Source organism: Penicillium manginii (genome assembly GCF_028828005.1).
Source record: "Penicillium manginii strain IBT 31320 chromosome Unknown utg000004l:1.0-7231830.0:1.0-7236170.0, whole genome shotgun sequence".
Taxonomy (NCBI): domain Eukaryota; kingdom Fungi; phylum Ascomycota; class Eurotiomycetes; order Eurotiales; family Aspergillaceae; genus Penicillium; species Penicillium manginii.
This window is the reverse complement of record NW_026643105.1, coordinates 3,784,892-3,797,601: the sequence shown is the minus strand read 5'-3', so window position 1 is coordinate 3,797,601 and position 12,710 is coordinate 3,784,892. Positions and strand designations below refer to the sequence as shown.

General features: G+C 48.6%; 6 protein-coding genes across 6 annotated transcripts; 2 read left to right on the top strand and 4 right to left on the bottom strand.

Moving 5' to 3' along the window:
- Window positions 1-272: 272 nt before the first annotated feature.
- N7533_005124 (uncharacterized protein) lies at window positions 273-518 on the top strand (the record flags this gene model as incomplete). The annotated part of the gene is made up of 1 exon (XM_057101774.1): window positions 273-518. The coding sequence occupies one exon, from the start codon at window positions 273-275 to the stop codon at window positions 516-518; it is 246 nt and encodes an 81-aa protein (XP_056961404.1).
- A 1,725-nt stretch (window positions 519-2,243) lies between these two features.
- Window positions 2,244-2,795, top strand: N7533_005123 (uncharacterized protein; the record flags this gene model as incomplete). The annotated part of the gene is made up of 3 exons (XM_057101773.1): window positions 2,244-2,380; window positions 2,454-2,626; window positions 2,662-2,795. The coding sequence occupies 3 exons, from the start codon at window positions 2,244-2,246 to the stop codon at window positions 2,793-2,795; spliced, it is 444 nt and encodes a 147-aa protein (XP_056961403.1).
- A 181-nt stretch (window positions 2,796-2,976) lies between these two features.
- N7533_005122 (uncharacterized protein) lies at window positions 2,977-3,696 on the bottom strand (the record flags this gene model as incomplete). Its single annotated transcript, XM_057101772.1, has 1 exon — window positions 2,977-3,696. The coding sequence occupies one exon, from the start codon at window positions 3,694-3,696 to the stop codon at window positions 2,977-2,979; it is 720 nt and encodes a 239-aa protein (XP_056961402.1).
- A 3,686-nt stretch (window positions 3,697-7,382) lies between these two features.
- On the bottom strand, window positions 7,383-8,095 carry N7533_005121 (beta-class carbonic anhydrase; the record flags this gene model as incomplete). The annotated part of the gene is made up of 4 exons (XM_057101771.1): window positions 7,383-7,607; window positions 7,671-7,810; window positions 7,880-7,917; window positions 8,010-8,095. 4 exons carry the CDS (start codon window positions 8,093-8,095, stop codon window positions 7,383-7,385), a joined length of 489 nt encoding a protein of 162 aa, XP_056961401.1.
- Window positions 8,096-8,536: 441 nt separating this feature from the next.
- On the bottom strand, window positions 8,537-10,040 carry N7533_005120 (putative aminotransferase family protein (LolT); the record flags this gene model as incomplete). The annotated part of the gene is given in 4 exon segments (XM_057101770.1): window positions 8,537-8,701; window positions 8,712-9,249; window positions 9,311-9,902; window positions 9,956-10,040. 4 exon segments carry the CDS (start codon window positions 10,038-10,040, stop codon window positions 8,537-8,539), a joined length of 1,380 nt encoding a protein of 459 aa, XP_056961400.1.
- Window positions 10,041-10,584: 544 nt separating this feature from the next.
- Window positions 10,585-11,920, bottom strand: N7533_005119 (bZIP transcription factor; the record flags this gene model as incomplete). The annotated part of the gene is made up of 2 exons (XM_057101769.1): window positions 10,585-10,691; window positions 10,756-11,920. The coding sequence occupies 2 exons, from the start codon at window positions 11,918-11,920 to the stop codon at window positions 10,585-10,587; spliced, it is 1,272 nt and encodes a 423-aa protein (XP_056961399.1).
- Between the last annotated feature and the right edge of the window lie 790 nt (window positions 11,921-12,710).

Below are 12,710 nucleotides of genomic sequence, written 5' to 3'. Positions count from 1 at the left end.
GGGAGAGGGGGGTGACTAGGAGGAGTAAGACGGATCGACAGGAAAGGTCGGATGTAGGACCGTGAGATATTCGAGATGGGTAAAGACGAGACAAGGTGAAGGTCGACGGGGCCGCAAAGGTCAGAAGGATGGGAGGATGGAGAGAGTAAGATGCGAGGAAGGCTATGAGGCTCTGACAGTAGAAGAGCTTTGGTAATAATGTGATTGGTCCAGAGGAGGGATGGTATCACGACTGGTTCATTGATTGGGGAGAAGTACGGAGTACTGCAAACATGAACATGGACATGGACATGGACATGGACATGGATGTGAGTTATGGGTATGGGCATGGATATGGATATGGGTACTCTGAGACTCTGGAGGGGAGATGGTCCGTGACGTCCGTGCTGCGTTCGGTGGAGCTGTGGGAATCTGCTGAATCGGTGGTTCATCACTTCATCCTGGCTCATCTCTTGGCATCTACTACAGAGGACAGAGTACTCTGTACGCTGTACTCTACCAAGTATACGAGTATCTGATCTTTCAATACTCCTGTCCATCAATCACCCCCCCTAGTCCCATACTCTCATACTGCTTTACACTCTACCCCACCCCCCTTGCCTCCTATCAACCCGATATGCGTTGTCAATCGAGTCGACTAACTCCACGTGGATCATTCTGGCCGGGGAATGGGGAACAGGAATGGGAAATGGGAAATGGACCGGTCCATTTTTTAGTCAAAAGGGGCTGGAACCTCATAAGACAAGTATCCAATAGCCATGCTCACATCCATCTATTTTCAGGTCCCGTTCATCTAAATAGGAGGTGACCCCCAGAAGCAAACATCCAAATCAAACTTTGAAGAAATAGACCTGTCTCATACCTAGGTACCTAGTAGGTATATGTAACGATCTCCATTCCCAGTCACTCGGTAAATCCGATAATCTGTGTCCGCTAGCCTCTCTCGAAAATGAGTTACTGTCCCCACGGCGCAGGCGAGGCAGTACGGAGTAGATCAATCTCTTTGACCCTGCAGTCTTTTTTTTTCCCCCTTTTATTTTCTTCTTTACGGAGTAAGCCACAAGAGGTTTCGTTTCAATGCTCTCAGACTTTGCTTTTCCTGGCTTAGGGACACCCTAATATCCCAACATCTCCTTAGGTATATGCCGCCGCTCACCCTACCATGAGTGTTTCGTCACGAATAGACCAGTCAGATCAGCAACATCATTGGATCACTCATAGTAGACCTAAATCTATATGACTTGATTTTATGCAAGGAAAGGAGCAACTTGCAGTGGCTTCATGTGTGAAGAAAGAGTCCAAGATCAAACGCACCTGGGCACTAGGATTGCTTGGCAGCGCCATTTGGCTCGATCTCTGGTACTACCTGGATCGTACTTGAAAAAAATCTAAAAATCCTAGAGGTATTCACTGGCAGTAGATCAATTAGTTTGCGTAGGTAGGTATTTTACCTGACAGCCATGGAGTACTCCGAGTCGACAGTGGTTCAGAGCTCTGATACTTTCAAGGAATGTAGAAAAGTACTCACTACTACTATGACTCTAGTAGTATTTTCCTATGCTGGTGCCATGGGTATTTGAAATGTGTATCTGTACTCCAGGGCTCCTGCCAGGGACTCGGAAGTATATACTAGTACCTAGGTATCCATACCCAGGTAGGTAGGTAGTATTGAATGAAGCTGTGCACCTTACCTTCAGTAGACTTCAGCCTCCTTAATTATTACCATAAGATAACACTGGCACTTCAAGTTGCCAGCTTGAACCTTGGAAACTTGGAAAACCACCTGAGCAAGTAGCGGCAAGCCCGCCTGTCAATAATATTGTCTTTAGGAAAACCCATTGTCCATAATGCCATCCCATCACCAAGCGGATAAATTCCACGTTCTTTGTCGGAGACCCGAATGGAGAGGCCGATGTCAGCCTTGCCCCGCCGGCATCAGCCACACAGCCCCGCAGTGACTCACGTACAAGCAGATGATCAATGGGAGATGATTTCATGAAGATGAAGATCTGTAAGACTTGCTTTGAGGTCTTGCCAAGGTGTCCTGTCCACTCCACATCAGTCTAGATGTGATCTTCTTTTTCTGCGGGGGGTCCAAGTTTTGTCATAACGGGGCGGCGGGAGTGGTGCTCCACAAATATACAGTATAGTATAGTACAGTGTAAGAAAATGAATGAACCAATGTCTTGACGGTTTTAAGTACTAAGGCGGGGAAATTGTAATCACAACCAACTTCATTCATCATGGCTATCTCAATCCTCAAAGGAGATCAGAAGCGGGTATACATAAGAAATCAAAATCTCAAGAACAAAGGAAAACAAGGAAAATCATGTTTCGGTTTCGGTTTCGGGTTCTGTTTCTCCTTCGATCCTCCAAACAGGTAACGAATGTATGTATGTTTCTCCATAAAAGAGTGAGTCACAAGCATCAGAACCAATAACAACGTGCACCAGGAAAGAAAACATGCATGCAGCCAAGAAGGAAGAGAAGAGACCTTTCACCTTCCAATTGGCTCTGCTCCACACCCCTCCCCGGCAGAATGCAGGAGGGACAGGGTCCCGAGCCAATAATGGCGCGATCAAACACGCACAAAGAACTATACAGAAGCTCAAGCAACAAGGAGAAAGTGAGTATTCGAGTCATATTCCTCCAAAAGAAAAGACCAGATCGTTTCCGATCTGGGTGTCCGACTAAACCAAGGTGGTCTCTTTCCGGGGCGCATCCAGGCAGGCCCTGAGCCAATTTCCCAAATTTTCAAAGTCAAGGACGTAGGGCAAGCTGTTGTGGGTGTTTAGTTACTCCCCACAACTGGCAATGACCGGCTTGCGGTCTTGCTATGGGGAAGGGTGCAGTCAATGCCCCCCTTCCCAGAGCGTCGGTTGAAGTGAATCTTTCCAAAGCAATTGGGGGTGTTTCATAATCGTAGTAGGTAGACGACAAAGGCACATATAAATCATCAGGCATTGAAGTTGTTGATCAACGGTGGTAGTCGGATCGGCGCTTGATGTAGGTAGATTCGTAGCGGCGTTCAGCGCGGTCCAGCTGGTCAGAGCCGTACAGCGAGCCTCGACTCGCTGGGCTACGGCTGGTCGAGCTGCGGGGGGACTGGTGAAGGACGATGCGATAGTTCTTGACCTTGCCAGAGGTGCTACCGCTGGAGCTTCCGCTGGAGCTGCGAGGCTTGCGGGTGATGATCGTTGGCGAGGCGGGTTCTTCTTCGGGGGAGAAGGAGCGTGGGCGGCGTTCAACGGGTTCGCGGACTGATAGACGAGGACGGACATCGTAGGTGCTATCATAGCTGTCGGTGGGAACAGGGACGGTCGAGTCGCGGGAAGGAGGGCGGACAGCACGGGTACGGCCTCGACGAGAGGCTCGCAGAAGGAGACCTGCCTCGATTCCCTCGAGCAGGTGGAGGGCGGACTTGGCTTCACGGGGTAGCTTGACTCTGCGGATCTTGCCGTTCTCGCGGTCGACTACAGCGAAATACTTTCCCCCTTGACTGTATAGATATTTGCTGAGATCGATGGCGTAGGCGTTACCGCGTTCACAGAGGGTATCGTGAGAGGCATCGAGGGCGTCGGTGCACTGGGAGCAGCGAGCAGTGTGTTGTTCGAACTGAACGAGGACAAAGCGTTCGTCGCCTTCCAGATCACGGACGACGGCGGGGGCAGAAACGATTTCGACTGATCCAGGCATCTCGGGTGAATGGCGACTCCCAAAGAGACGCCGAGAGTGAGAACGAGGAGAATTGTCTATGGTGGCGGTGGTGGGGTTGATAAAGTAGGTGGAAGAACGTTGAGGAGACACGGTGAATGATTCTTTGGTAGTCACGCGAGAGAGGGCGAGTGACGAGGAAGTAGATATAGATGTGGGGGTGGATGATCGAGTGGGTGGCAGGTGATTGAGTGTACTATGCTCTTGTATAGTAAAGTAGAGTAGTAATGTATGATCGAATGGCTTCAGAAGAGTGTGGTGTGGAAGTGAAGAAGATGAGGGGCAGGAGGAAAGTATATATAGGAAAGAGTGAAAGTACGTAGAAGTAGTAGACAAGGCATACCCACCGATCCACGAGTGGTGCCTGGTGGGAACCACCACCGCCCTAGACCAGGATTAGTGGGAATCAGTACCAGCATTGACGGGAGGCTCTGTTCTTTCCTAAGGTTCCCTTGGAGCAGGGTACCCACTAGTCCCGCTATTTTGGTATGGCACAACAGGTACTTTATTCCTCCTCCACACCCATGCTTAGCGTGTGGCACAGTCAACACCGCCGCATTGGCCCTGGTCATCGCTTTGATTGGTTGTACCCCCCCTGTAATGACGGTCTATGCTGCTTTCCCTTCGTCCTTCTCATGACGGGCGCTTTGTGATGCACGCTTTGTTCTGTACCCTGCATCACTTGCAGTAATTCTCCTTTCCACTCTCGTTCCCCGATTCCTTTTTTTTTCTCTAACTTTTTTCCCAGGCCACTTCTCAACCTTTGCTGCCTGGCTCAAAGGACCGATGTCATCATTGGTGAGGGTCTATCCCAGCACTTGTGGCTTGACTGGCTCGTGTTCCTGCGCCGACGGTGGAGGGTCTCGTGTTCCCTCCATCAGTGATCATCCCCTGACGGCCGGAGTACAGAACAGAACAGAACAGAACATGTTCATGTCACTTGAACTAATTTAGTTCCACACCTGAACTTTCATCCAAGGCCACTAATTCTAAATGACGTCCCGTTTGATCTGGCGCTGACCCGCCCTTCTTCCCGCCGCTCATTTGTTCTCCGCATGCGCGTTTCCTCCAGCGTCTCCCGAGACATTCCTACAATACTCGAAACATTCGTTCATGCAACTCGAATTGACCCTCGATAATTCGTACGGAGCCTCAAGATAGAATTCTATGGATGTGCCATTTTTGGCACAAGACCAGTGTTTCATTATTTTTACGAGGTCCTAAGAATAGTTGACGATCTCTGACCCGAATGTTTTTGGACCCCAAACTATCTTCGACCCCCCTCTTCACTCAACTCAAGCCTCATCCTGCTCCGCCGCAAGCCACACCTCTATTCACCGTCATCCAGTCTGACAGAGTCTCTTCTTTCTTTTCCCTCAACATTGCTCAGCCTCAGCCACAAGTTCCGCTTATCGTCCGACTTGATTTGACACACTAGCCACTCCGTCCGCTCCCTCAATTCCGGCTTTCCTCCTGCTTACTTCCCCCGGGCGATGTCTCCTCATCCCCGACCCTAGCGCCGCACACCTTCTGTCAGGGGGTAACCGAGGAGGCTTTCCCTCCCCTATCAATGACGAGAGCGTCCATGATTTGCAGAACGCTTAACGCGCGCCATTTCTCTAACAATTTTCTTACAAACCTCAGTCTGCCTTGGAGGCGATAACCAATTGCTAATCCCAATTCATAGGCAATCTCGTTCTAGACACCTGGTCTTGGGCCGTGCGCCAGGCCACGCCCTTTTCTCCTCGAGTCTCTTGGACAATATTTCACGCATGTCGATTAGACTTTGCTGCATTACGCGGTCCCTTCCCTTTCCTTGTAGCCCGGCACCCGGGCGAACCTGGTCCCACCTACGGAGTATACCCTACTCTACTACATGCATCTGCAGGCCCTAGGGAAGGGAATTGAACTTCTCAACGCCCATCTAAATCGTTCCTCGACTTTGACCTGCAACAAGCCCTGCCGGGCTAGCTCAATCGGTAGAGCGTGAGACTCTTAATCTCAAGGTTGGGGGTTCGACCCCCCCGTTCGGCTATTCCTACAATCAATACCTGAGATATCTTTTTTGCTGGATGAAGAAGTTTTGCCTGTGTGGTTTGTGAAGAATTTGAGCTCTGCTAAGTGGTTGAGTTGCATCCAAGACCCACTAGGTGGGTCGGGCCGGGATAAGGCAAAAAAAACCATCAGCCCTGTACTCTGTACTCTGTATACTGCGTATGTAAAGATTTAGTCAGATGAATACGACCTTTTGTTTTTTGGTTAGGTTTAGGGAAAGGAAGCTGGTGGCAAATCCTCTTGATTCAGAAGAAAAAGCAAAATTATAGGAAACAAGATTGATGCCTGCACTTGTGGTTGGTGAGCCTGGCCCAAGCGCAAGGCAGAACGTCCCACTATCCCTGATCAGGTGTGAAGGTTCTGACTTTCAGCTGAGCATGGATTGTTCGGCATTTGTCAGGGTAGGCATCAATCTTCTCGTGATTGTAAATCTGGTTAGTTGGTAATCAGCGGGGGAAGTTTCATACAAGGTTCAAGTTATAGGTAGTACCTTATTCCGTGCCACCCTTGAAGCTACTCGTATACCCTCTGCTTACTTGAACAAGAGGTTGTAGCTTTTCATCGAGCAGGAAGTATACTTTTATGCTCTAATCACATATTTAGCTGACCTAATATCCACATTCCTCACTTACTTCCAGATTCCTAGTGATGTACATAACCACATTTAGCGGTTGCGGTTACGATTGCGGAGAAAGGTCCAGGACCACGGTTCTACCGCAGGCTATCTGAGAGACCAATACATATTTGGCAACATTTAGACTACTAGTCGTAACTATGAAATCATCCTGGTGCTCCCAGTAAAGAAAAACTCCAAAGGTCTTCTCTAGTATTTCTGTTGTCTAACTACACATTGTCCCCCCTGTGCTCTGCTCTCTAAATATATCTGCAACTTGAATTTTGAAACGTTCTATATCCCCCTCTCTCGCCGCTAACATGGACCCTTCGACTTCACTGGCAGTCTCTTTGGTATTCATTTCAATTGTTGTTATTGCGCTACAAATTGAGGTAAGCTCTTTGTACCCTATTCTTGAACTAAGCTAATAACCCCCAAGGGGTGGCTGCATTCAAACCGGATTCAGGAGTTGCAAAAAAAGATGGAAGAGCTAGAAAACAAGATGAAAATAACGGGATCGGATGCCTGTTAAGATCAAGTGTGCTTTTGGTGAATCAGGGACCAGCTGATTATAGCTCATGTTTAAGTTTACTTTTTCAAGGCATGATGACCTTCAGAGAGAGCTGACCAAGTCACGTATTATTTGGCTGGTGTAGAAAGGATGTGAAGAGTCACGTATTAGATGTCTACTAGTAGATACCTGGGGCAGGTATATCTGTATCTAGTGCCGTATAGCTTCCTGATATTCTTTGACTGCTTATGTTTATTCTTCTCGGTGAATGCCACTACATTCAAGTTGTTACTCTAGTCTTCTCGCCTTTGGTCGTACACATCCACATCGGAATAATACTAGTAGTGTATGGGCAACCAGTGCATAATTCATCTCTTCATTTCCAACCAACAGCCAACAATACCGGGAATTCAATAATACTAGTATACCCACCACTCCTAGTTCCAATAAAATCATATTACTATATACCCGCATGGCTCTTCTATGCTCTCATTCCACCTTGACGATCTTGCCCGTCTCCACCTCATACACATACCCCGTGACCGGAACATCCAGCACAAGCGGACTCTCCCTCAGCAGCTGAACATCATCCAGAACACTCTGCCTAAGATCACCAAATGGAAGAAAGGCAATATGATCAACATTCTGCCTCAAATCCGCCCGCACTTTCCCGCGGATCACCTCATCGGTGAAAGTAAGCATTCCACAGTCCGTCTGGAGATCAGTTAGCACCCTGTTAAATATCGTCTGGGTGTCTTCCATTCATTCTAAACGTACGTGGTGCACGATGATGATCTCCCGCGTGCCGAGGAGCTGCTGCGAAATGACGATGCTGCGTAGTGCGTCCGTCACCCGACCGCCTGCATTTCGAATAACGTGGGCGTCACCTTCTTCCAGGCCTAAGGCGCGGGCGGTATCTATGTTTATTCACGATTAGTTGAGAGTGCCTCGCGTAATAGTAGTATTACGTGGGCCTTGGAGCATACCAAGTCTTGCATCCATGCATGCTACGATGGCAACTTTGCTAATGGACAGAAATGTCAGCATAACACCGATGTCTTTGTGGATTGTTTCTGATAAGAAAGAATTGAATATAAATAAGATCGAATATAATACCGCTGAGGAGGCAGAGTCAGGTCCCCTTTCGTAAAAGAGGCTGCATATTGCGCGTTGGCGGCTTCGACTTCTTGCGCGACAGACATGGAGATTCAAGATTGGCGGTATTGATACTAGAGTACTAGTAGCTTTATCTTTGGCTCGAGATTTGACGAAAGAAAGGTACCTTGGGGACAGAGGTAAGATATAAAGGGCCACGAACGCCCCCGCATTCAGAGAGGTTCGTCAGAATATGAGGTGATCTTTGGTTACCCCGACCTGAGATGGCGTGATGGAGCCTGTACAGCTATGTCTGCCAATGAAGAGTGTCTTAACAGCTGTTTGAGTTTTGTTTCCTTTTTCCGAAGACTGATTTTGTGGATTAGATGTGTCTATCATGCAGTGTCAAATTTCCCATGTGTTTATCTACTAGGATAGTGACAAGGACCGGAGAAGTATGGGCATACTACCGGCCAGATCCCTGCCACATCCCAAAAAAAGTACCCAAAATAGGCAAAGGACAGTCACTCAATATCAATTTGCTCATACTAATACTCATTCCGAGCAATCTGTTCACACAATTCACGCAATATACCACCCAACCACTCGAAATCAGCCTTCTCCAAATAAACCTGCCCACTCAACCGCGTCCACAGCCACGGCCCATGTTGAAAAGTAGACACAAAGGTATCAAACTTTTCCATCAAAGTGCGCTGAATAAACGCAAAAGCACGAGCCGCCTCCCGAGAAGACAGAGTTACGAGAGCCCCCCTCGACCGGTCGATTCTTCTCCTCACCCAGGCTGAGATCCGCCAAGTCCAGATCATCCGCAACAGCGATAGGCAGACGAACCGTCGTCAACGCACAAGCGCGCATCCGACTCTCCTCCCCACTCTTCAACCCGGGCTCCTGGAGCACTTCTGTGCCGAGGATCGAGGCAACTGCATCTGCGCCCTCGTTGGTGACTTTCTGGCAGTATGCCATGATAGCCTCTTCGCCGCCGCAGACCTCCTTGCGGAATTTCAGCGCCGCTTCGACGCAGATGTAAGCCGAGTCGTCGCTGGTGGCGACGAATTCGAAGAGCTCTTCGAAGGGGGTTTGGGCTTTCGCGGCTGTTGGGTCTTGCAGGACTGAGGCGATTGTTTCCGCTGAGCCGGCTGCCGGGATGAAACCCCATGATGTGGGGAGGGTGCTGCGCATGAAGTGTTGATTGCGCTTGGGTATGTAGAGGATGGCTGCGCTGCGCGGGGTGTATAGCCATCTGGATGGAAGGTCAGTAAGCGAGGAGATGGGGGTGAAAAGCAGATGGGAAATTCTCATACTTGTGGCAATTGGAGGTCAGAAAGTCGGGCTGGAGGACGCTCATATCCAGCGGGATTTGCCCAATACCATGTGCGCCGTCGATGACGCTCAGAATGCCCTCCTCGCGACAGATAGTGACGAATTTCTCAAAGGGGAATCGAACACCCGGGTTACTGACGATGGTATCGAAGACCGCGGCGCGGACAGTCAGTCCTTCGTCCCGGGCCCGAGTGACGGTTTCGCGGAAGCGGCGCTCGAGTTCGTCCTCGGTGATGGGGTAGTGGTAGTTTACTTTTCGGGCCTGGAAGGGGCTGTGCTCTTGCATGGAGACGATGCCTTTCTCCACGGCTCCGTAGACGGGTTCGAAATAGATGAGCGCTTCGTTGGGCTGGAAGTTTAGATTATAGAGGACGGTCGCGACGCCTGTTGTGGCGTTTTTCACGAAGACACATTCTTCTTTGGGCGCGTTGATGATTGTTGCTACGCTCTGGCGGGCTTTGTCGAGAATCTTTGTGTGCTGTTTTCGGATATATGGATCTGGTCGGAGGTCTGCGATGTCTAAGAATGCACGTTGGGCATCGCGGACTGGCGCTGGGTGTGCGCCGAAGGAACCTGGTAGTTCGGGAGTTAGTCTGATGTTTTGAAATGGACTCTGTTATACAAACCATGGTTGAGATTCTTGTATGAAGGATCGAAGAGCCAATGTTTCAACATTGGTTTCCCGAAGGGAGTGGGCTGAGTAGTAGCCATGATGTTGAAGAGTGCAGGAAAGCTGCGGGAGCAAGTTTGTGGAGTTCTAGAAGTTGCGAAGTTAAATAGACTCGATACCTCGATGACTCAGGCCAGATAGACTAGGCAGAGAACCAAATGCAACGGTATAGTTAAGAGATTGACTCGGAGCATCTCCACGCCAATAGTTGTTGGGGTTTTGCAGGAAGCTAGCTCCACCGGTGCCACGCGAAGGGCGGGGGACTAGACCTCCAAGGGAGAATTCCCCACTCGCATTGAAGATAATTGAGAGTGACTCAACTCTAGCCTCGAAATTCAAGTGGGGAATGCTTCGGTCAGTTCGAATCTTCTTCAAATTCCTATGATCTCTTATCTCAAGGCTGACGTACCCTTAATTCGGGAGGTGTCTAAGGACAGCCGACCCAAGGCGATGATAGCCGACAAGGGGCACCACCATTCTTTTCTTCGAAAATTGAATAGGAAATTCAGTGATGAGAGTTAAACATTATTATTTTATTTCTATAGCTTGATCGTCCAACCAGTGAAAGAATATTAATACCAAGCTTCAAATTTGCCACTGATTATGCGGGCTCGACATGTACAATGCCTTTTCGATGTCCTTCCGTTTGAATGCCGGTCCAGCACCAACACAAATACACCGGAGTGAAAGATCTGCAGATCAATTAGTACTGTAACTTGAACGAAAGATAAGATATGCAGATATTCCGGGACTCACATCGTATAAACATTGTCGCGTTAATTTCTGACGTGTAATCGATGGATGGACTAGAGTATCCCGTATCACTATCAGAGACCCGGACCCCTTTCCGTTCCAGATACCTTTGCACTCCACTAGCATCCATATATTCTCCAGCTCCGGCCTCGGTGATCAATTTCCATGCTCGCGATGTGCGCGTAAGCTGCTCTGGCGAAAGGGTTTCTCTCACATTGTATACGGGGTTGAGGACCCTCGCTATGCGTTCGATGCGATCCCCAACCTCATCGTGCGTGGTATCATAAAATGACGATATCATCCGATTACGCTCATTTATTGATAACGGGGCTCTGAAGATATGTTCGATCTTTGCTTCGTCGCAGGGGTCGCTGGTCAATAGCCAATATCCATTTTGACAACATTGTCGCACAAGTCGCTGGGAGAGATTCCACCGTCCTTGCTGTATGAGACTGCCCGAAGATATCGTTGTTGGAGGACTCGGTGATGATTGGTTGGTATTCGAAAAGGAAAGAGGAGGTGAGGAGTAGACGATGCCGAAGGGGAGAATAGAGTGGTCTTGGTTAGGAGGCGTCGGTGGTAATTGTGTCCAATGGGCCAAAGTGGCCAATGAGGGTTGAAATGGGTCTTCGGTAAACGAAATGCTATTCGCTTGTACTATTTCTGTATCGAAATCCAGGTTGATTTCCGGTGTACTGTGCTTGCTGCGGTCGACTGTCGCCACCGTATCGACAATATCGGCGGTGGTTTTCTCTCCGGATTCATCGTCGCATCCTTGTTTTGCGAGTGCGACACATTGCTGGGTGATTTTCTGCAAGGCAAAAGTGATATCTGGATTTGTTTCAAGTATCTTGGCTTCGAGAAGAAGATTGCTGAATGATAGGAAAGACTGGCTGAGATCCTCGATCCCAGATTCAAGCTCTTGCACGCGAGTCTGCAGATTGGTGATGGTGTTCTCTTTCCGCTTGCGATATGCTTGCTGTGCGACACGTAATTGTTTGCGACGTCTCTGGACATAAAATGAGCCGGGTGCACGTCTTGCTTTATCTTTCGCTTTATCGCTTACCTCTGGGATTTCTTGATCGTCGGTAACGGTTCGAGGACGGCCCCGTTTGCGCGGCGCAGGAGCAGCAGGAGCAGCAGGCGATTCAAGTTTGGCCTCGGCCATCGATTCAAGTTTTCAAAATATGTAAATGATGGATATTATTCTCTTATCTAGCAATCTAAGAGTGATGTAATGGAGAAAACGGGGAGATCTCTGGAGATCGTAAGAGTGGCGGATGGTTTATTCATCCAACCCCGGTCCCGTCGGAATGTTGAATAATCAGAAAAATCCCTCCAGGCCCGCCAGAAAATACGGTAACTCAACAAATCCCACCATGCTGACAAAAGCTTGTGCCGTGGATTTGATCAAACATTTCAAATCATCATCTGCAGAATAAGATGCTCTCTTAAATCTTATGGAAAGTAGCCGGAGTATATAAGGGCCTCGGTCTCCGATCGGTATGTCGTCATCGATGTGGCCCGAACTTACAAATCATCTTATACTAGTATACATCCATTGATATAGCCAATTTTTAATACAGAGCGAGAGTTCAAGACTATTTATACACATTCGCTGCATTGATATCAATGAAAATGAGATAACTTTTACCCTTGATTACTGGTCGATACTCCTTCGGAGCGGTGAATGTCAGTACCCAACTCTTGGGGTAAATGAAGGCCTGAAAAGTTATATCTAGGTTCCAGGTTCTAGCTTGATGTACAAAGAAACACGAATCGCGATGAACAAGATCCAATCGCTTAAATTTTTGAATAGGTCATATGACAAACATGATAATATGCATACTAGTATGTTGCATGTTGGCGAATGGGGGCTGATTGGCTATTCAGAGCTCATGTTTGCCCTTAAGTCCACTCATATGCATACTATCATGTCAGCAATGCGAAAGGGAACC